General features: G+C 47.6%; 2 protein-coding genes across 3 annotated transcripts in view; one reads left to right on the top strand and one right to left on the bottom strand.

Annotated features, from left to right (window-relative positions):
- The window catches only part of LOC147108550 (AP-1 complex subunit gamma-1-like), a 145,037-nt gene extending 140,118 nt beyond the window's left edge, over positions 1 to 4,919 (bottom strand). The window contains exon 1 of one of the 2 annotated variants that reach the window (XM_086005229.1): positions 4,773 to 4,919. The gene's annotated coding sequence lies outside the window, so the exon portion shown is untranslated. The other variant, XM_086005228.1, reaches the window with a different exon arrangement.
- Positions 4,920 to 14,386: 9,467 nt separating this feature from the next.
- The window catches only part of LOC147108551 (tumor necrosis factor receptor superfamily member 5-like), a 42,476-nt gene continuing 33,553 nt past the window's right edge, over positions 14,387 to 23,309 (top strand). The window contains exon 1 of the mRNA XM_086005230.1: positions 14,387 to 14,757. Coding sequence (XP_085861356.1) covers positions 14,713 to 14,757 — 45 coding nt within the window. The 5' untranslated portion in view covers positions 14,387 to 14,712. The remainder of the gene's footprint in view (positions 14,758 to 23,309) is intronic.

Consider the following 23,309-nt stretch of genomic DNA (forward strand, 5'->3'; position numbering starts at 1 on the left):
GGAACAGCAATGCCCAGCACAGTCACACAATACTGTAAGTGTACACTTGCGTTTGGTGCACCAAGACACTTTTTTGTTGCCTACTGAAGAAATTTGAGTCAATACAACTCTGGTCTTGTGTTTGAGATTCCATCTTTCTCAATAGATAGTGTGATCCCTTATAAATTTCAGTAAGCAATTTACCTTAATTGGATTAATCATTAGAGCTAAACAGTTAACCTTTAAGGGCTGAGCTTGCAAAACATACTCTTTTGGTACAGGGGGACAAGATCAGCTCACAAAAAATGCTACAGGTACATGACTGTCGAAAGAAAGAGAGAGGTGTACATAAAAGCCTGAACTGTAACGCCCAGCAACAGAGTGCTACAAATTACTGAATAAAATATCAGCAAGATTTCCAATTACTGGGCAATATTCAATGTTGTGGAATCCAGCTGTGGGTACAAACAAATTCACCATCGTTTTTTTTTGCCTCTGAAGCACCTCGAGACATTTTTCAACATTAAAGGTGCTAGGCAAATGCAAGTTGTTACTGTTGAGCTTTGCGTACTGGGAATGCATGGCAGGAATTTGGTCAATGGATTACAGCAGGAAGGAAAATCCTGTAGGGCAAATTGAGCTGAATTTACAATATGTGCTCCTGGTGAGTGAAGCTCTGGGCTAGGAGCACGAAATCATATAACCTACCCTTAGACAGATACTTGGCTCCCCATTGGCTCAGTTGATAAAGGTAGTAGCAACTACGCAATCCATATCAGGAAAGTCCCAGGCACAATTCCCAGTCTGTGCCACGTTAGCTGGTATCAACTGGCTAATGGGTAAATTGGTCTTAGCACTGTTAGGGAAGGAGGGGGAATAATCAGCTAATGTTCCCATTCTTGTTTGCGATTCAGTGATTTCTGTTGGAAACTGTACATGCACAGACATCAGGGGAGACAGAAACACATGCAGCTGCAATGATTTGCCAGGCCAAATAGCCTGCTGATACTCGATGCACTCCAGAAAAATGGCCATATGGAATCACACCTCAGTCAGGCTTTTAACCCACTGTTAACAGCACGGTCTTAGAGCCACATAAAAGCAATTCCTGAGAAAAAAGGAATGCTTCATAAAGAAAATGTACTCACTACCAAATTGATTCCATAATGGACTACTCAGTACAGGAACTGCCACTGTTGTATTAAGCCATACAGACCACAAGCTTCTTATTCTATTCCTAGTCTATGGCAAGTTACATCATTGTCAGTTGGGTGGCAATAGGGGTACTACAATCTGCCTCAGAACCTCGGAGTCAGGGCCATCACTCCTGATCACTTTCCAGTCACACTCATTAGAAATGCAAGTGTGAGGACATCAGGCAAGGATAGGATATGACTGCAGCACCTCACGATAAAATAGCCAAGAACAAGATCGGGCATGTTTGCCATGCCCTTCACAGAAAATGGTGTGTGAACATTCACTGCCTCAGTTTACATGCAAAGAATTGCCCCATGGGAAAGTACTGAAGGGCTGCAGACACCCATAGAACCATACCCTGGTAGCAGCCAGGGCCTTCGGAGGGGGAGAACAGGAGAGAGAATTAGCCAAGAAAAACCCACGGTACAGCACTGGTCAAGACTGAATTTTAATTTCATACTTCAAGGAATTTCTTCATAGCTTAGGTAATGACAGTAAATTAATTCAGGAAGTCAGAGCCTGCAGAAGTGGGGAATGCCCGCAAGACTTCCGACTCTTGCCTGTACTGCTCAGTGGAATTTCTGGTGCACTGTTCAACCAGCAGCTTTCAATTCATAAGAAAAACTCCCATACATTTTTCCTGTAAGTTTTGGTAGTAAATTCTGGTCTTTCACAGGTCTAATTGTTGATTTTGTCCGAAGAGGAAGGAAGGAAAGAATTCAGCAGGGTTACTTTGTGACATTAGCGGAATCATTTTGTTTTCAGGATACGATTATATCCTGAAAAATTCTAAACACATTTTATTGTTAAGACTCCCGTTGTCCTACTTCAATGTCTTCTTAGCTAAAGTAAAATCCAAATGCATTGTTTCATCTACAACAACTTGCATTTATATAGCGCCTTTAATGTAGCAAGATATCCCAAGGCACTTCACAGGAGCATAACCAGACAAAAATTGACACTGAGCCGAAGGAGACAACATTAGGACAGAGGTAGGTTTTAAGGAGTGTCTTAAAAGAAAAGAGTGAGGTACAGAGACAGAGAGGTTTAGGGAAGGGATTCCAGAACTTGGGCCTAGAAAGCTGAAGGCACAGCTACCACTGGTGGGGCAGGAAATGCACAAGAGGCCAGAAATGGAGGAACTGAGAGTTCTAATCTACTGAGCACTATTCCTTCAGCAGCTTTTTTGTTGCACATCAAGATATGGATTTTAGTGCTGAAAGATGGAACATTCCAGACTCTCAGCCAACATCAAACACTCCCAGATAAAGTACAGCACGCTCAGTTGAGGTAATGTTTCCTATACTCTGCCAACCCATTACAAAAATCAACATATTCTACTTCCTGGATGAACTATCCCATGACACCTCGAGTGATATCACAATTCACTGCCAATTAGTGGTGCATGAGGGATAATTTGGTGGCCTATTCCCCAAGAATCGGGTTGAGACTGCTGAAACTCATTTCTACATAGGACCCTCAATGCCAACAGACAGGAGAGTTTCTCATCAGGTCTGAGCTAGATTTGAACCCAGGTAGTAAGGATGAAACGAATGACAAACCTACTGCGCCACCCAACTCCCATTAATTGTCAGCGCTACTGGTAGAATCACCAACAATGCAATTCTACTACAGTAAACTCTTGTTTAAACGGCACTTAATCATCCGGAATACTTTAATAACCGGCAAATAGATAACCAGTAATCTTGCCGAATCCATCCAGCACTCGTTTTGCCGAGTCCGAGTTAGTCAGTGGTTTTTATTTTTGTTTGTGTTAAAAATTGCCTTGGTAGGTATACCTCTCTGTTATCCAGAACTTTATCATCAACCGGCACCATCCTGGTCCCATGGGAACCGGATAAGAGTTTACAGTACTTCTGATTTTTAAAAAAATCTTTTCATATCAAGCAGATGCACATTCCTACTACCCTGCCAAAGTCATTTAAAATGTCCACATGCTTAACAGCCAAAGACTACTAATCCCTGGCCACCTTCAGCCATACCCAATTTTTCTAGACAGCAAATTGCAGTGATGGCTGCAGCTGCTCATTATCATGTCTCTCACTTCAACTGCTCTGGAGGAAGATGGGACCACCTGGGTTAGAAGTGCATTAATACTCAAGACATTTTTAAGAAGTGCCCTCCCTGGGGGACAAAGGTAGAACCTACCCTTATTTCTGAAATATATACACTAAGAAAAAATCACTTATTTCGTAATGTACCTGTCAGTTTAAGGACACAAGAAAATATAATCCTGCTATTAAAGTGCCTTATTTAAGGGAATTTTGCCTCTGGTACTCCTGAATAACTATATCCATCTAATATACATCTGTAACGTTTGGAAAATTCAGATCCACTGATTTTGTAAGAGCATTTTAATAGTGTTTACTAAGTAACTAAACTATAACAAACAAAACAACCCTCCGAACACTCTTCCAACAATCAAAACTCTAATCTTCAGAATGGTTGTGATAATCTTCAAGGAGTCCAATGATCCCACAAACCGCATTCAGCAGACACTGCTGGATGCCACTAGCCCACATTTCCCATTGCATTTTCACATTCTTTTCAGAAATGAAACCCACACCACACAGAACGACAGATGCTTGGGAACTTAATTTTCACAGTTCAAGGCACTCACAAGGTATCCTACATCATACATTATTACATGCACAGGGTGCATTTTGTCAGTGAATTTCAGATTATCCTGTAAAGTACACATTCTTAAGTCAAATTTACAGATTTGTCATTTTGCAGCCTTTATGTAATCATACACACCAAATGTTCTTCATTGCCAACCTCTCTCGATGCTGCAGCAAGAGACATCACTAGCTAATTACCAAGCAGGAGTGGGAAAAGGGAAAACACTGTATAAGTTACAAAAGAAAATGAATGGGAGATGTAGGAAAAACTTGAAGTACAGAGGTGCCCCATGGATCTGGGGTTTGTACTGTATCTCAACCTACTCAGCTGGAATCACACATACATGTATTACATCTGTAGTACACCACTACTCCTAGTCAGTCATATTCTTTCTCTGCAGCAGTCTAACGTGACCTGTGACTGTAAAATGTTTTTTTTTCACCACACAAGGGTCGCAATCTACCGACGTTTTCCATTTTTTTCACGCAACATTTTTTTTTAATCCACAGTATTTGGCAGCAGCCCATTAAGCACCATTGTGGAAGATACTGAGGGTGACGTCCCCCCTCCCTTCTTGCACATTGTAGCAGGTGAATGGGGAATGTCACTCGGCGAGCTGGGCTGGTCCAGGTGAGAGGCCCGCAGCAGCAGAGCGCTGCCTGTGCGCACCTGTCACTGAGGAGAATGGGCAGAGAGGGAGGCGCAGCTCCTCTCCTCACTCCATCCCCCCTGTACACACACACACAACCGCCTCTCTCAGGCTCCTTCCACCCCACACCGCGCTCCGGCCGCGTCCGAAGGGATTAAAAGATCGCCGGCCGCCACCGGCGACTGCTGTCAGCACCCCCCTCCCCGATACTCACCGTAACCCACAACGCAAAACCGACAACAGCCTCCCCCGCTATCCCCTCTAGCTGAAAGATGGCGGCCGTTTAAAGTTAGACAAGCCTCACCGCGCATGTACGGCCTCCCACCGCGCACGCTGGGAGCTGTAGTTCTCTCTGTCGTCGCGCTGAGCCGGATCGGCCTGGCGCTGGACTACAACTCCCGCCAGAGTTTACGGCGCAGGCACTTGGCTGCGGGCGGAGCGCCGAGCACTACGGGAGCTGTAGTTTCGCGCACGACGCCAGGTCGCCGCAGGAGTCGCTGCTTTTTAAAAAAAATGCAGAAACATCATGATTCCGGTTGTTGGTGTGCGCACTAGCTTTCGGTTCGTTGACAACAGTCACTCCGTTCCAGAAAATCCCCTGGAATTTACGCGGATCATATGCATCCAGTAAATTGCAGCAGATAAAGGGAGCAGTGGGATTTTCCAGAGCCCTGAACGAAACATTTTCCCACACCACAGTTTGTAAAAAGAATTGTATTGTGCTGCCAGGTGGTCTGTAAATCAGGTTTTATTGCCAAGGTGCAAATATGCCAAGTCTGACTTGTTAATCACATTAAAGCGGTATACAGTCTCACTTTTTTTTACGAACAAACCTGAATAAACAGCTTTTTGTTGCACCTTTTTGTAATGCTTGAAGTTTTGATATGTTATTAAAATCATAGAGTTATACAGCACAGAAAGAGGCCCTTCGAACCATCGTGTCCACGTCGGCCATCAAGCCCTGTCTATTCTAATCCCATTTTCCAGCACTTGGTCCGTAGCCTTGTATGCTATTGCGTTTCAAGTGCTCATCTAAATGCTTCTTGAATGTTGTGAAGGTTCCTGCCTCTACCACCCTTTCAGGCAGTGAGTTCCAGATTCCAACCACCCTCTAAACCTCCTGCCCCTTACCTTGAAACTATGCCCCCTGATTATTGACCCCTCTACTAAGGGGAAAAGTTCCTTTTTATCTACCCTATCTATGCCCCTCATAATTTTGTACACCTCAATCAGGTTTCCCCCTCAGCCTTCTCTGCTCTAAGGAAAACCACCCCAGCCTGTCCAGTCTCTCTTCATAGCTGAAGCGCTCCAGCCCAGGTAACATCCTGGTGAATCTCCTCTGCACCCTCATCCTTCCTATAGTGTGGCGACCAGAACTGCACACAGTATTCCAGCTGTGGGCTAACTAGTGTTTTGTACAGCTCCATCATAACCTCCCTGCTCTTATATTCTATGCCTCGGCTAATGAAGGCAAGTATGCCTTTTTAACCACCTTATCTACCTGTCCTGCTGCCTTCAGGGATCTATGTACATGCACACCAAGGTCCCTCTGATCCCCTATCCTTCCAAGGATCCTACCATTCATTGTGCATTCCCTTGCCTTGTTAGTCCTCCCAAAATGCATCACCTCACAATTTTCAGGGTTAAATTCAATTTGCCACTATTTTGCCCATCTAACCATTTGTTTATATCGTCCTTTAGCCTGAGGCTTCCCTGCTCGCTATTTACCACTCCACCAATTTTCATGTGATCTGCGAACTTACTGATCATACCTCCTACATTCATATCTAAATCATTAATGTACACTACAAACAGCAAAGGACCCAGCACCGAGCTCTGCGGTACACCACTGGACACAGGCTTCCAGTCACAAAAACAACCTTTGACCATCACCCTCTGCCTCCTGCCACTAAGCCAATTTTGGATCCAATGTGCCAAATTGCCCTGGATCCCATGGGCTCTTGCCTTCTTGACCAGTCCTTAAGCAGGTACTCTGCCACTTTAGCCCCATCATAAACCCCTCTATCTAACCATGTGTTATGCCTCTGTAAAACGGTGTGTTATTTTCACTGGTTGTTGAGATGATAATGATAGGCCACACATGTAAAATTGAATGGGAAATGTTAACATAGCAATTTGCAATAAGAAATAGGAGCAGGAGTAGGCCATGCGGCCCCTCGAGCCTGCCTGGTAAATGTTAACACAAAAGTGTGACAAAAATCATGACAAGATGAAGTAAGATTTGTGGAAAAAAGGTGTGTACCATACATAGGGTTTTAATGATATATTGATGTACAGGAGTGTTCTACCACTTTAAAATGGATTGTTATATAATACTGGTGGATATTCTGTGGAATTGCTCATGGTGAATCAGAGGATATGGTGTTTTAAAAGAGAATGAGGATTATAATATGTGGATAAAATGCAATATTATATAATAAACCAGGTGATTACAAATTGGGAGGTTGGATTGGGAAAACAAACTGCATTTGTAACTTACATGTCGATTAGAGTCAACATTGATTTGCAGACAAGTGTGATGAGCAGAGATCAGTTCAAGTTACAAGAATTTATAAACTATATAATTTTATATCAATCTGTAGCTAAGTTTAGATGCTAGTTTTTTTTTAATGCAAACCATTTGGCATTGTGCGTCATCGTCACTGGGTCAAAATCCTGGAACTCCCTACCTAACAGTACTGTGGGAGTACCTTCACCACATGGACTGTAGCGGTTCTCAAGGGAAACTACAGATGGGCAATAAATGCTCATCTTGTCAGCAATGTCCATTTCCCGAGAATGTAAAAAAAACATGGTTTCTGTTTTTTTTTTATTCGTTCATGGAATGTGGGCTTCGCTGGCAAGGGAGGAAGTGTTGTTAGGGAGGGAGTTCCAGGATTTTGACCAAGTGACGATAAAGGAACGGCAACATACTTCCAAGTCAGGATGGTGTGTGACTTGGAGGAGAACTTGGAGGTGGTGGTAGAGTTCGCGGGTTTGAGAGGTGCTGCCGAAGAGGCCTTGGCGAGTTGCTGCAGTGCATCTTGCAGATGGTACACACTGCAGCCATGGTACGCCAGTGGTGGAGGGAGTGAATGTTTAAAGTGGTGGATGGGGTGCCAATCAAGCAGGCTGCTTTGTCCTGGATGGTGTTGAGCTTCTTGAGTGTTGTTGGAGCTGCACTCATTCAGGCAGGTGGAGAGTATTCCATCATACTCCTGACTTGTGCCTTGTGGATGGTGGAAAGGCTTTGGGAAGTCAGGAGGTGAGACACTCGCCACAGAATACCTGGCCTCTGACCTGCTCTTGTTGCTACAGTATTTATGTGGCTAGTCCAGTTAAGTTTCTAGTCAATGGTGACCCCCAGGATGTTGATGGTGGGGGATTCGGTGATGCTAATGCCATTGAATGTCATGGGGCGGTGGTTAGACGTTCGCTTGTTGGAGATAGTCATTGCCTAGCACTTGTGTGGCGCGAATGTTACCTGTTGTGCATGGATACTGGGATTGGCAGTGTATTAGCTAGGAGAAGCACACATGCATGTCTGCAATTTTAATTTTATATTGGGGCAATTATAGCAGGGCTGTAAAGATGATAAGCAAACTGAGCATGCAGAGATGTTGAAGTAAGGGGGGTCTATACATAAGAGCTGAGAGCTTGGTGAGATGTTGTTTAATGTTTATGGAAGAGAGGGAGAAGGTTGTTGGAGGGGAGGTTATGGATGCGTGTTTGTTCTATGAACAATTACATTTTTTTATGTATTATATATTATAAATTTGGTTTGTTAAGATATATACTGGGGTGGATGAGAAAGCACTGTGGCCAGTGAAAGGATTTTCTTTATTGTCCTACAGGACATTTATTCATGCCTGCTGTTCTCCTTGAAGCAGAGAAGGCTAAGAGGAGATTTGATAGAGGTGTTTAAAATTATGAAGGATTTAGATAGAGCAAATAAAAAGAAACAGTTTCCAATGGCTTAAGGGTCGATAACCAGAGGGCATAAATTTAAGGTGGTTGGCAAAAGAACCAGAGGCGACATGAGGGAAAACTTTATTACGCACAGAATGGTTAGGATTTGGAATGTACTGCCAGATAGGGTGATGGATACAGATTCAATAGTAGCCTTCAAAGGGGAATTGGATAAATACTTGAAGGAAAAGAATTGCAGGGATATGGGGAAGAGCTGGGGAGTGGGACTAACTGGATTGCTCTTCGAAAAAATCGGCGCAGACTCGATGGGCCGAATGGCCTCTTTCTGTACTGTTCTATGATTCTATTCCTAATAGACATTTTTTTGCACCTGATGTAAAACTTTAATACTGAGCCATGTGATATACCTATCAATTCGTCCAATAAAAAGCGACGAGTTAGGAACGTAACTAAAGGTTTTTATTGACTAAATAACAGAGCCCACCCTCGTGGGTGATCGGGTCCAACAAGGAGGAATACCAGCCAGTCGACTACCTTTATACCTGGGCAGGTAGGTGGAGCCATGGGCGGAGTCGGAGGTGGTCAGCCCAGGTATAACAGCGCGACAAGAGGCGACCTCGTATAGTGATACAACAGTGAGAACAGTGAGAACTATAGTGTAACGATAGTGAACGATAAAAGTGGTTTACCACATTCACCCCTTGTTTAGATTTGAGTCCGGCGGGGTGAAGTGTACTACCAGTTCTGGTATGTCAGTCTGTCCGGAGGCCTCGTGAGCCTCTCCGATCGTCGCAGCGGCGGTGCTGCATTATCCGGTGTTAATGCTGGTGTCTGCGTGGTCGGCGAAGGCTCGTGGGGTTCCGGCATGCCGTCTACCTGGGCTGGAATGGGGGGGGGGGTGGGGGGGGGGTAAAGGTGGTGTCTCCGGAGTGCCCGAGGGTGCGAGGTCTCGTAAGGAGACAGTGTCCTCCCGCCCGTCTGGGTAAGCCACGTAGGCGTACTGGGGGTTGGCGTGCAGGAGGTTCACCCTCTCGACCAGGGGGTCCATTTTATGGGCCCTCACGTGCTTTCGCAGCAAGACGGGCCCCGGAGAGGTCAGCCAGGTTGGTAGAGTGGTTCCCGTAGTCGACTTCCTGGGGAAAACAAACATTCGTTCATGGGGGGTGGCGTTAACGGCAGTGCAAAGTAGTGACCGGATGGAGTGCAGCGCTGTCGGGAGGACTTCCTGCCAGCGGGAGGTTGGGAGGCCCTTAGACTTTAAGGCTAAGAGGACGGCCTTCCATACCGTCGCATTCTCTCTTTCCACCTGGCCGTTCCCTCGGGGGTTGTAGCTGGTGGTCCTACTTGCTGCAATACCTCTCGCTAGTAGGAACTGACGGAGTTCCTCGCTCATGAAGGAGGAGCCCCGGTCACTATGTATATAGTTCGGGAACCCGAACAAGGCGAAGAGGTCGTTCAGGCACTTGATGACCGTGGTACTGGTCATGTCTGGGCAGGGGAAGGCAAAAGGGAAACGGGAGTACTCATCAACGATGTTGAGGAAGTACACATTGCGGTCAGATGACGGTAGAGGCCCCTTAAAGTCGATGCTCAGGCGCTCGAAGGGGCGGGTGGCCTTGATCAGGCTTGCTCTGTCCGGCCTATAGAAGTGCGGTTTGCACTCGGCGCAGGTCTGGCAGTTCCTGGTCATGGTCCTGACCTCCTCGATGGAGTAGGTCAGGTTGCGGGCCTTAATGAAATGGTAAAGTCTGGTGACCCCGGGGTGGCAGAGGTCGTTGTGGAGGGTCTGAAGTCTATCAATATGCGCGCTGGCGCATGTAATTCGTGAAAGAGCATCAGGGGGTTCGTTCAGCTTACCTGGCCGGTACAAGATATCATAATCGTAGGTGGATAGCTCGATTCTCCACCTCAAGATCTTGTCATTCTTGATTTTGCCCCTCAGCTTGTTATTAAACATGAAAGCAACCGAACGTTGGTCGGTGAGGAGGGTAAATCGTTTGCCTGCCAGGTAATGCCTCCAGCGCCGTACCGCCTCCACAATTGCCTGGGCTTCCTTCTCGACCGACGAGTGTCGGATCTCGGGGCCCTGTAGGGTCCTTGAGAAGAAGGCCACCGGCCTCCCCTCCTGGTTAAGGGTAGCGGCTAGGGCGAAGTCGGATGCATCGCTCTCCACTTGGAAGGGGATGGACTCATCCACTGCGTGCATTGTGGCCTTGGCTATGTCTCCCTTGATGAGGGAGAAGGCCGCGCACGCTTCCTCCATGAGGGGGAAGGATGTGGACTTCATGAGGGGTCTGGCTTTGTCCGCATAATTGGGCATCCATTGGGCATAGTAGGCGAAGAGCCCCAGGGTTCTCTTAAGTGCCTTAGGGCAGTGGGGGAGGGGTAGCTCCATGAGGGGGCGCATTCTTTCGGGGTCGGGGCCGATGAGTCCGTTCTCTACTACACAGCCAAGGATGGCAAGGCGCGAGGTGTTAAACACACATTTCTCCTTATTGTAGGTGAGGTTCAGCCATTGGGCCGTACGGAGGAATTTCTCCAGATTCACGTCATGGTCCTGCCGGTCGCGGCCGCAGATGGTGATGCTATCTAGATAGGGGAATGTGGCCTGCAGTGCGTTCTGGTCAACCATCCGGTCCATCTCCCTTTGGAAGACCGAGACCCCGTTGGTGACACCGAAGGGGACCCTAAGGAAGTGGTATAGGCGCCCATTCGCCTCGAAGGCGGTGTACTGGCGGTCCTCGGGGTGGATAGGGAGTTGGTGGTAGGCCGACTTAAGGTCGATGATCGAGAATACGCGGTATTGTGCAATCTGATTGACCATGTCAGATATGCGGGGAAGGGGGTATGCGTCCAGCTGGGTGTATCTGTTTATGGTCTGGCTGTAGTCGATGACCAGGCGATTTTTATCGCCGGTCTTAACGACCACGACCTGGGCACGCCAGGGGCTGTTGCTCCCCTCGATAATGCCCTCTTTCAGGAGGCGCCGCACCTCAGAGCTAATGAAGGCTCTGTCCCCAGCGCTGTACCGCCTGCTCTTGGTAGCGACGGGTTTGCAGTCGGGGGTGAGGTTAGCGAACAGGGAAGGTGGCGGCACCTTGAGGGTGGATAGGCTGCAGGTGTTACGCGGTGGGCGGTTTAACATTCGCTGGTTGTCGACTGTGAGTGGGGGGAGGGGTCCACCGTATGCTAGGGTTACACTTTGGAGGTGGGATTGGAAGTCCAGCCCTAGTAGGACGGCAGCGCAGAGCTGGGGGAGGACGAGGAGTTTAAAATTTTTATACTCCGTACCCTTAACCGACAAGGTCACAACACAGTAGCCGCTAATGTCCGTGGCGTGGGACCTCGATGCCATCGAGATTCGGTTGCGCGTTGGCAGGACAGGGAGGGAGTAGTGGCTCACCGTGTCTGGGTGGATGAAGCTCTCCGTGCTTCCGCTGTCGAACAGGCAGGTCGTGGCGTGGCCGTTTACTTTGATGTCCATCATCAACTTGGACAGGTGGTGTGGGCGGGCTTGATCCAGAGTGACGGAGGCTAGTGTGTAGGTAAGCGAGTCGTTGTCGTCTGCGGGCGAGGCGGCCGTCGGGTCCGGGGGCCCGGTGGCAGTCGGGCGTGGTGGGTAAAATGGCGTCTCCCACGAGGTAGGACAAAATGGCGGAGAAGATGGCTGCCCCCATAACTCACATGAGGCACTATTGGGGTCGGTTGCCTTGATCAAAGATGGCCGCCCCATGACTCACGTGTGGGGATGCTGGCCTCAGTTGCCTTGAAAGAAGATGGCCACCCCCACAGTTCGCATGAGGCACTGCTGGCCTCTGAAGATCCGCTCCTGCAGGCCTTAGAGAAGTGGCCTTTCTTCCTGCAGGTTGAGCAGGTAGAGTTCCTGGCTGGGCAGCGCGACCTCGGGTGCTTCTCCTGGCCGCAAAAGAAGCAGCCGGCGGCCCGATCGCGGGTGCCCGATGTCGGAGCCGGTACCGGGGGTGGCGGTCCCGGTCGGGTCCGGGACGCCGACGCTGAGGTAGGTCCCGGGGGCGGCGCTGCGAAGGGTATTGCGGTAGGGGTCGGGCCCGAGTCCCAGGGTCGCGAGCAGTACCTGGAAAACGCCTCCTGGTCCTGATGGGCCACCTCTAGGGAGAGAGCGAGGGCTTCAGCTTTGTCCAGGTCGAGGTCTTTAGCTTCAAGCAGTCTTTGCCGTGAGTAGTCGGACCGTAGGCCTTTCACAAAGGCATCGCGGATATTATCTTCCGTATTTTCAACAGCCGTCACCGCTTTAAAGTCACAGTTCCTGCCGAGTGCTCTTAGCGCCCGTAAAAATTCAGCTACAGACTCTCCTGGCTGTTGCGGGCGGGATCTTAGGAGGTGCCTGGTGTACATGTAATTTACCGGGCTCCGGTACTGCTGTTTCAGTAGGTTGATAGCGGCCTCGTATGTAGTCGTGTCCTGGATGAGTGCGTATACTCTCGGGCTCGCTTGGGCGTTCAGAACTCTTAGTTTGGATCTCTGAGGGACGCCGGATTCTTCCAGGTAGGATTCGAAGCAGTCCAGCCAGTGTTTGAAGTTGAGGGCTGAGTTTGCTGCCTGTGGGTTTAGATCCAGGTACGGTGGTTTGAGGGCTTGCAGCCAAGCCGGCTGGTGTGGCTGGTGTAGCCCGGTGTCTGAAAGCTGCTGTGGCTGTGCTTCTGGGAGGGCTTCTGGCTGGCCAGTAGTAGACATCTTTAAAATTTAGTCAATAAAATTGATATACCTATCAATTCGTCCAATAAAAAGCGACGAGTTAGGAACGTAACTAAAGGTTTTTATTGACTAAATAACAAAGCCCACCCTCGTGGGTGATCGGGTCCAACAAGGAGGAATACCAGCCAGTCGACTACCTTTATACCTGGGCAGGTAGGTGGAGCCATGGGCGGAGTCGGAGGTGGTCAGCCCAGGTATAACAGCGCGACAAGAGGCGACCTCGTATAGTGATACAACAGTGAGAACAATACAACAGTGATAACTATAGTGTAACGATAAAAGTGGTTTACCACACCATGCAGCAGTGTTACACCTCTAGAAAGCCGAATCTTATATGCTATGTTGGACTGTTGGCCCAGTGGAAATCTAAGAGTTATAAACAATGTGCAAAAGTGGTAAGTCGCATTCCACTTGGTGGTAGCAGGTACAGACCCGAGATTCCTGGGAGGATTGGCAGGTAGATGGTGGTGTAGGGCTGGGGAGGTCTTGGGTTAGTCCTTTTGATTAGCGGCGAGAGAGAGTGGAGTGGAGCAATGCTGTGATGTCCACCACGCAGAATTCCCTGATTCTGGAATCACCAGTTTTGGGGAGGCTCCAGTCACACCGGCACTTCCAAAAACTTCAGTTTGACTTGATGGGGATTCACTTGGTGGTGCTGCAGTGAAGCCATGACATACTCACTAAGTAGCTGCATTTTTCGGGGTTACTTTATGAGGTTGAGGTGGAGGGAGGGGGTACACAAACAATGAAGAAACCATTTCAAGGAGGTGGAGGGGGACACACAAACAATGGAGCAACTATTTCAAGGATCAGTAAACATTGACTGTGGCCTGTTGAATTTCGACCTGGAGAACACCGAGGAGTTCGAGTCTGGGGGTGCTGGGTGTGGAGAGGTGGGCTCGGAGCTGCTTTGCTTATTCAACGTCTGGCTTTTGTGCACCACAACAAATGTATCATAAGAGGTGATAGACATAACACACTGGCGTGCAATATTAGTCGAGCATTAGTCCAGAAAAGTTACCTTTGCGGCGTTCTGTGAAAGAAAAGCTTTTCGTTCATTTCAACGGTTCGAAAAAAAAATCAAAGTTTAAAAAAATACTTTGCTTTGTGAAAAGCAAAACAACAGAAAGATTCTGGCACCGGAAGTCAGACACTTGTCAGTTTCACGTGTTTAATTAAATCCAAATAATGAATGATTTGTGTATAATTGGAAGTTAACTTCTCTTTTTTTGAAAGGTGATGTAATTTGGCGAGAATAACGGTCCTGACAGTAGCCACACGCCCAAAACACACAAAAACCAGAAAATGAATGTGAGCTGAGATCGGATCGCGGCTGGAAATCCCCTATGTAAATACCCCGAAAGGGGAGGGGAGAAAGCAACTGCACTCAGTATAAATCTCTGTTCCTCTGTCAGATCGCAACGGATTAGTAACAGAAAAAAAGCCGTTGCTTTGGTCAAGGAATTTATTGTTCATTTAGAAAGAAAAGAAGAATAAGCATCCGCTCGAGATCGTGAAAATAATTGACAACCGATTTCTTTTTAAAAAAAGGGGGAAATCTAGTGCGAGATTTGTTCAAAATGCTGAGCCCACGCCTGGTTTGCTGCGTTTTATGTCTGTTTCAGGTAAGTTTCAGTTGGGTGAAAGTTCGTTTCGGATCCAAGTAAATTGTGAAAGATCATTTAAAATTGAGTTAGATTGTATCCTTTTTAAAAACATGCATGTTTATGAAAAAATTAACTTCCTTCTACATATTGATCAAAAAGAATGGATATGCAACAATATTATAAGAATATTTTAACAGCAGTGACCCAGATTACCCTGCAAAGATTAAAAGCTAATGGTTGAGGTACATCGTGATCCAAGCCACCGCTTGCTGCACTGCTTATTAGAGCCTGGGATTAGATTCATGAGCTGGCCCATCCAGTACAGGAGGGTCGCAAGTTGACCCTCGCCGGGACTTTCCAAGTTCTAGACACAAAGGGCATCAAGGGGTATGGGGACAGAGCGGGAATATGGTATTGAGATAGAGAATTAGCCTTGATCATATTGAATGGCGGAGCAGGCTCGAAAGGCCGAATGGCCTACTCCTGCTCCTATTTTTCTATGTTTCTAAATTGGATCCTAGATCTGTACTGAGTTCGCTGGTCTCAAGTGAGGTGGCTGCAGGGCTGCTCCGATTGGTTTCAGTGCCCCGGGCTAGTCATGGGAAGGAGAAAGCCAGGGTTCCTGCACCAGATTGCTGTCCACTGGCCCTTGCTGAAAAGTCCGGGCGAGGGTCAACTGTCATACCCTGCCTGGTGGAATGGCCTTGCTGACAATCACTGTAGGCTCAGGAATGAAGAATGTACCTTGGGCGGGGCACAAGAGTGTTGCTGGTTAAAAGAAATGACTGGGTGGGCGAGCAGGTGAAATGACATTTTTCTCTGTGTTTGGCCACTGTTTAATTGCTAGTTTTCACCTGTGCCCTTTGATCTGGGGGCTGGGGGCAATAGTTCGCATCCTGTTGCCTGTGTACATCACTCGCCAAAGACTTGATTACTGCTGTCAGTGAAACTATTGTGTAACGCAACCCTGTTTTTCAACAAACATGGTTTAATGTGGTGAGAATGTCGAACTCTGCATGGAGTGGTTGAGGCGAGGGGAAGCTACATGAAGCACATGAAGGATAAATTAATAGAAGCATACGTTGATAAGGCGAGATGAAATAAGTAAGAGTGGGAGGAGGCTCACGTGGAGCATAAACACCGGCATAGATCAGTTGGGCCGAATGGCCTATTTCTGTGCTGTAAATTCTATGTAATTTAGTGCTGATGTCCCAAGGTAGGAATGACAAAGTACACATTGTGCTGTGTGTGTGTGCTCCAGCAGTGAGGAGATAAACCCGAGGGCAGCAGAAGTCTCAGGCTCCATTGCCCACTCCAAGTAGTGCTAAGATTGAAGTCGTCGTTTACTTCATTATAGCCAGAGGCTGAATTTAGTAGAAATGAATTAATTTCCATCTTCTCAGTGAGCACAAACAGTGCCTCTATTGTGTGTTGTCTATTGGGATTGGTCCTGTGCTCTATTGGCATATACTAGTGTACAACATATAGCATCATGGAATCATACAGCACAGGAGGAGGCCATTCGGCCCATCACGTCTGTGCCAGCTCTTTGAAAGAGCTATTCAATTAGTCCCACTCCCCCTGCTCTTTCCCCATAGACCTGCATTTTTTTCCTTTTTAAAGCATATATCCAATTCCCTTTTTGAAAGTTACTATTGAATCTACTTACTTAAATTAAACTAGCAGGCAATGCTGAAATAATACTCTGGAGTTTAGAAGAATGAGAGGTGATCTCATTGAAACATACAAGATTGTGGCACGGTGGCATAGTGGTTAGCACTGTTGCCTCACAGCGCCAGGAACCTGGGTTCGAATCCGGCCTCGGGTGACTGTCTGTGTGGAGTTTGCACATTCTCCCCGTGTTTGCGTGGGTTTCCTCCGGGTGCTCCGGTTTCCTCCCACAGTCCAAAGATGTGCGGGTTAGGTTGATTGGCTATGATAAATTGACCCTTAGTGTTAGGGGGATTAAATACGTGGGGTTACGGGGATAGGGTGGGATATGTGTTGGTGTAGGGGTTACGGGGATCGGGTGGGATATGTGTCGGTACAGGCTCGATGGGCCGAAATGGCCTCTATCTGCACTGTGGGGTTTCTGTGATTCTGAAGGGGATTGACAGGGTAGATGCTGAGAGGTTGTTTCCCCTGGCTGGAGTGTCTAGAACTCGGGGGCATAGTCTCGGGATAAGGGGTCGGCCATTTAAGACTGAGATGAGGAGGAATTGCTTCACTCCGAGGGTTGTGAATCTTTGGAATTCTCTGCCCCAGAGGGCTGTGAATGCTGAGTCTTTGATTATATTCAAGGCTGAGATCGATAGATTTTTGGGCTCCAGGAGAATCGAGGGATATGGAGATTGGGCGGGAAAGTGGAGTTGAGGTCAATGATCAGCCATGATCTTATTGAATGGTGGAGCAGGCTCGAGGGGCCGTATGGCCTACCCCTGCTCTTATTTCTTATGTTATTATGTTCTAATACTTTCTATCGTTTCAACCTAGTGAGGGTTTTTGCCTAAAGATGTAATGATTGTTCAGTCTAGGTGATAAGGAGTGTAGCTGTAGCTGTAGCTACATGGTCACTGCGCAGTTGGGAGGAAGGCAAGTACAGATGGCATTAGACATGAGAGCAAAGCTGACGGTTTATAATAAGCCTCTGAGTCGCCACACCATGTGTTGAGTAATACCTGGAATGTAGGGATTCCCAGTGTCCTAGCGTTTGATGTTAGTGAGTGCAAGATACAAGAAAATGCAAATACTAATGCAAAGCAAATTCAAAATGTAAATCATGTGACTACCAGCACTGGAGTGTGAGGTTTTTCACAGAGAGGTGCCAAGGTTTCTGTCTATCATTAGTGTATATTTATCAATGGAAAATTAACAAAACACAATGGACTTGCAATTACACTGTGTGGCTGTTCATGGTTCCAACACCATCATCAAGTTTGCGGATGATACCACGGTAGTAGGCCAGATCACCAACAACGATGAGTCAGCCTACAGGGAGGAGGTCCAGCATCTCGTGAAGTGGTGCGCCGATAACAACCTGGCCCTTAACATCAAGAAACCCAAAGAAATCATTGTGGACTTCAGGAAGTTTAAAGGTGGAAGTCACACCCCCATCCACATCAATGGGGCTGTGGTGGAAAGGGTGGACAGCTTTAAGTTCCTTGGAGTCCACATTACGGAAGACCTCTCCTGGTCCCTCAATACCTCCTCTCTGGTGAAGAAGGCCCAGCAGCGCCTATATTTCCTAAGGAGGCTGAAGGGATGTAACCTGTCACCCCTGATCCTCTCTAACTTTTACCGCTGCACAATAGAGAGCATCCTGACAAACTGTATCACAGTATGGTATGGCAGCTGTAGCTACTATGACCGGAAAGCCCTGCAGCGGGTAGTCAAAACTGCCCAACGCATTACCGGCACCCGGCTACCGACCATAGAGCACATATACCAGAAACGCTGTTTACGGAGGTCACGGTCCATCATCAAAGACCCTACCCACCCCAGCCACAGTCTGTTCACCCTCCTGCCATCTGGGAGACGCTACAGATGCATTCGCACCCGTACGACCAGATTTAGGAACAGCTTCTTTCCCAGGGCTGTCATCCTACTGAACTCCACAAATAAACTCTAAAGCCTGCACATCTGCCAATGCACTTTATTATGGTTATGTTTATGTTAATGTATTACAAGCCAAATGTATGTTGAATGTTTAAATGTCTTAATCTAAATGTACACTCTCGGGAGCCGCAAGCCTACATTTCGTTGTACTGCACTTGTGCACTAACAATGGCAATAAAAATTGATTTGATTTGATTTGATATATGATTTCCAGTATTGGGGATAAGTTGCTAGATCGTTGCGTTGTGATGTTCATGCCTGCCATGATCACCTGGTGCTTGGTTTGTGTTGGAGAGGAATTTTGACAAGATCACAAGATAATTCTGGATGAGGAAAATCATTTGGCCCACCTTCATTCATGAGTCTGGAGAGATTCAAATGTCCCCCCACATTGTAGCATCAATTGTTTCTTAAATGATTCTAGGGTTTTTGCCTCTATTTGGGAGCTAATTCTAGTTTGTGCCTGCATCCCTTAGTTCTACTCCTGTTCAATTTAAAATAATATGCTAGGTTACTTTTTCTATACCCTTAACAATCTTCACTACCTCCATATGTGACTACTAGCATGGGAGTGTGATGTTGGGTCATCTGTGGCTCAGTGGGTAGCACACTCACCTCTGAGTCAGAAAGTTGTGGGTTCAAGGCCCACTCCAGAGACTTCAGCACAAAAATCTAGGCTGACACTCCAGTGCAGTGCTGAGGGAGTGCTGCACTGCCGGAGGTGCCGTCTTTCAGATGAGATGTTAAACCAAGGCTCCATCTGCTCTCTCAGGTGGATGTAAACGATCCCATGGCACTATTCAAAGAAGAGCAGGGGAATTCTCCCTGATGTCTTAGCCAATATTTATCCCTCAACCAACATTACCAAAAACAGATTATCTGGTCATTATCTCATCACTGTTTGTGGGAGCTTGCTGTGCGCAAATTGGCTGCCATGTTTCCCACATTACACTTCAAATGTACTTTGTTGGCTGTAAAGCACTTTGGGATGTTCTGAGGTCATGAAAGGCGCTATTTAAATACAGATCTTTTTTCCATAACATGATCTCTCAGACTGAAGAGTCTAGGCTGAAAAGTCCAAGTTTCTCATAACTCAACTCCTGACATTAAAAAACAACCTCTGCACCAACTCCTGTGCTTGAATGTCTCCTTTGTTTTTTTGATGACCAGAAATGAATGTAGTATTCAAGGTGCAGTCTGACCCGAGCATTATAAGGTTTGACCGTTACTTGCTCTGATTTATATCTTGCTGCTTTGGCTATGTAGTTCCACAGCCTGTTGGTTTTGTTGAACATGTTTAGTGTCAAATCTACTAAGGCTCCTAGGTGTTTCAGTTTTGTCTCCCATTTCTCAGCCTGTACTGAAGAGAAACCCCTATCCTCCAACCAACTCTACCTCTCCACTTCCTGAATTTCTGTAGGTTATTTATCTGTAATATATAAAATATATAAAAATATGGACATAATAATGAGTTTAAAATGGGGACTGAATATTTTATATTATACATCCATATCTTATTAAAAATCTTACACCTGGTCCAATTTTCCCCACAATCTAATCCCACTTCATCTAAAGACTACAATAGGTTTAGACTCCCCATGTACAAGCCACAGGAGTTCGAGTTACATGCTAAAACCTTTGTGCCTGTAATGTGTAAATGTTTAAATAATAACAAAAATAATATTTTTGTGGCAGTACTTACAATACAATGAGCATTTCAACTGTGAGAAGTGTGGATTACACTCCCGATGGTGTCCATGGGGGTATTTACACTACGGGTATCTGTAGAGCGGTACTTGCTAGAGAGAAAAGAAAGAAAGAAAGAAAGACTTGCATTGAAAAAGCGCCTTTCACAACCACCGGACGTCTCAAAGCGCTTTACAGCCAATGAAGTACTTTTTGAAGTGTAGTCACTGTTGTAATGTGGAAAAAAGGCAGAATGTGGAAAAATACAAGGTTGGTTCTAAAGGGTTTATTTTAAAAACTAAGATGGTAACATTTCCTTTTATTGATACAAGTCAAGAAAGTTATACTGTCAGCTCTCTAGTTAGGCAAGTGGAACTTTCATTTGTGTACAAGCAGGCTGAGGGATAAATGTTGGCCAGGACACTGGGAGAAATCCCCATTTCTTCAAACTAGTGCCACGGGATATTTTACATCCACCTGAGAGGGTAGACGGGGCCTCAGTTTAATGTCTCATCTGAAAGACGGCACCTCTGGCACTGGAGTGTCAGCCTGGATTATGTGAGGCTTGAACCCATGACCTTCTCACTCATAGGTGAGAGTGTTACCACTGAGCCAAGGCTGACACACAAGCTGGCTATGCTCACTGGCATTCCACTGTTGGCTAAATTTTAATATTAGTGTAGAGCTGGAAGGACATTCAGCTTTCTGCTGAGATGGGAGTTTAAAAAATGTATGCAGTTAACTTTTTTTGAAGTGCCAGTCTTGGCTCAGTGGGTAGCACCCTCACCTCTGAGTCAGAAGGTTGTGGGTTCAAGTCCCACTCCAGGGACTTGAGCACATAATGTAGGCTGACACGCCAGTGCAGTACTGAGGGAGCACTGCACTGTCGGAGGTGCTGCCTTTTAAATTAGATATTAAACCAAGGCCCTAACTGTCCTCTCAGGTGGATATGAAAGATCCCATGGCACTTGATGTGCCTCAATGAATCCGAGACTCAACGTTAACGGAGCAAAGCAAGGCTTTTATTAACTCAGAAAGTAATACACAGTGGAGAAGTGTCTCTCATCCAGAGATCTGCTGTACTGCCTGTGAAACACGCTGGGGCCTGCTTAAGTAGGGGCCAGGTATGGGCGGAGCCCTACACACAATACAATACAGGTAAGGAAATGAAACTGAAACTAAACTCCCCTGCTTGTCACAGTCACAGGCACAATCAAACACAGAGAATACAGAGTGCCTGATGAATGGCATATTTCATCACATTCACCCCTTCTACAGATTTAGTCTGTTCGGGGGTTTGATAGTCCTCTGTGACCGACGTAGCTGTTGTGGTGCCGCGGGTGTCGGCTGGGTGTCCCCGGTGGCCTCCTGGGTCTCTGCCGGTGGCGCCGCCAGGGTTGTTGAAGGGGTAGTTGGTGGGGGCACCGTTGGTCGATCTTCTTCCGGGGGTGATGAAAGGATAGTGGGTGGGTAAGAGTTGCTGTGATCGTTGTTGCTGTTGTTGTCGTGGTTGTTGTCGTTACCGGCTGGGGCGACGTCTTTTATGGACACGGTGTCCTCCCTTCCGTCGGCGTGCCGGACATACGCGTATTGGGGGTTGGCGTGGAGTAGGTGCACTGACTCCACGAGAGGGTCCGTCTTGTGGCCCCTCACATGCCTTCATACAAATACCGGACCTGGGGTGGAGAGCCATGACGGCATGGATACGCCTGAGGTGGATTTCCGGGGAAAGACAAACATTCGTTCATGAGGCGTGGCATTAGTGGCAGTACACAATAGCGACCGTATCGAATGGAGCACATCTGGGAGGACTTCCTGCCAGCGGGAGATAGGGAGGCCCTTGGTCCTTAGAGCTAGAGTGACTGCTTTCCATACTGTCCCGTTCTCTCGCTCCACCTGGCCGTTACCCTGGGGGTTGTAGCTGGTGGTACGGCTCGTGGCGATCCCCCTGGACAGCATGTACTGGCGTAGCTCTTCACTCATGAAGGACGCCCCCCCTATCCGTATGGATGTAGCTCGGCATACCGAACAGGCAGAACAGGCTGTTGAGGCATTTAATGACCATGGCGCTGGTCATGTCTGGGCAGGGGAAGGTGAATGGGAACCGGGAGTATTCGTCCACAATGTTCAGGAAGTAAACATTGCGGTCGACTGACGGGAGGGGGCCCTTGAAATCTAAGCTGAGCCGCTCAAAGGGCCGTGTAGCTTTGATTAAGTGGGCTCTATCTGGGCGGTAGAACTGGGGCTTGCACTCAGCACAAGTGCGGCAGTTCCTGGTCAGAGACCGAACTTCCTCAATCGAGTAGGGTAAGTTGCGGGACTTTATGAAGTGGAACAGCCGTGTGACCCCTGGGTGGCAGAGGTCGTTGTGGAGGGTCTGTAGCCGATCCCCGGTGGCGCTGGCACACATCCCTCGTGAGAGGGCGTCGGGGGATTCGTTAAGGGCCCCTGGCCGGTAAATGATGTCATACTCGAAGGTGGAGAGCTTGATCCGCCACCTGAGAATCTTATCATTTTTAATCTTCCCCTTCTGTTTTTATTTAGCATTAATGCTACCGACCGCTGGTCGGTAAGTAGGGTGAAGCGTTTGCCGGCTAGGTAGTGGCGCCAGTGGCGCACTGCCTCCACGATGGCTTGGGCCTCCTTTTCCACGGAGGAGTGTCTGATCTCGGGCCCTTGGAGGGTCCTCGAGAAGAAAGCTACGGGCCGCCCCGCCTGGTTGAGGGTGGCCGCCAAGGCAAAGTCAGACGCATCACTTTCCACTTGAAAGGGAGTGTTCTCGTCCACTGCCTGTAGCGTGGCCCGCTCAATATCCTGCTTAATGCTTTTGAAGGCGGCGTGGGCCTCAGCAGAGAGCGGAAAAGAGGATGCTTTCAAGAGGGGGCGGGCTTTGTCGGAGTAGTTGGGGACCCATTGGGCATAATAAGAAAATAACCCCAGGCACCTTTTCAGGGCTTTGGGAGTGTTGGGCAGGGGCAGCTCCCGTAGGGGGCACAGTCGGTCGGGGTCTGGTCCGATTTCCCCATTCTCCACCACGCTGCCTAGTATGCAGAGGCGCGTGGTGTTGAAAACGCACTTGTCCTCGTTGTAAGTGAGGTTGAGTTTTTGTGCGGTTTTCAGGAACCTCTCGAGGTTCGAGTCGTGATCCTGCTGGTTGTGACCGCAGATGGTGACGTTGTCGAGGTAGGGGAAGGTTGCCTGCAAGTGGTGGTCATCGACCATGCGGTCCATCTCCCTCTGGAAGACCGAGACCCCATTCGTCACCCCAA

The sequence above is a fragment of the Somniosus microcephalus genome, chromosome 13, assembly GCF_052327205.1.
Source record: "Somniosus microcephalus isolate GS21.2 chromosome 13, FLI_Smic_1.0, whole genome shotgun sequence".
NCBI classification, from domain to species: domain Eukaryota; kingdom Metazoa; phylum Chordata; class Chondrichthyes; order Squaliformes; family Somniosidae; genus Somniosus; species Somniosus microcephalus.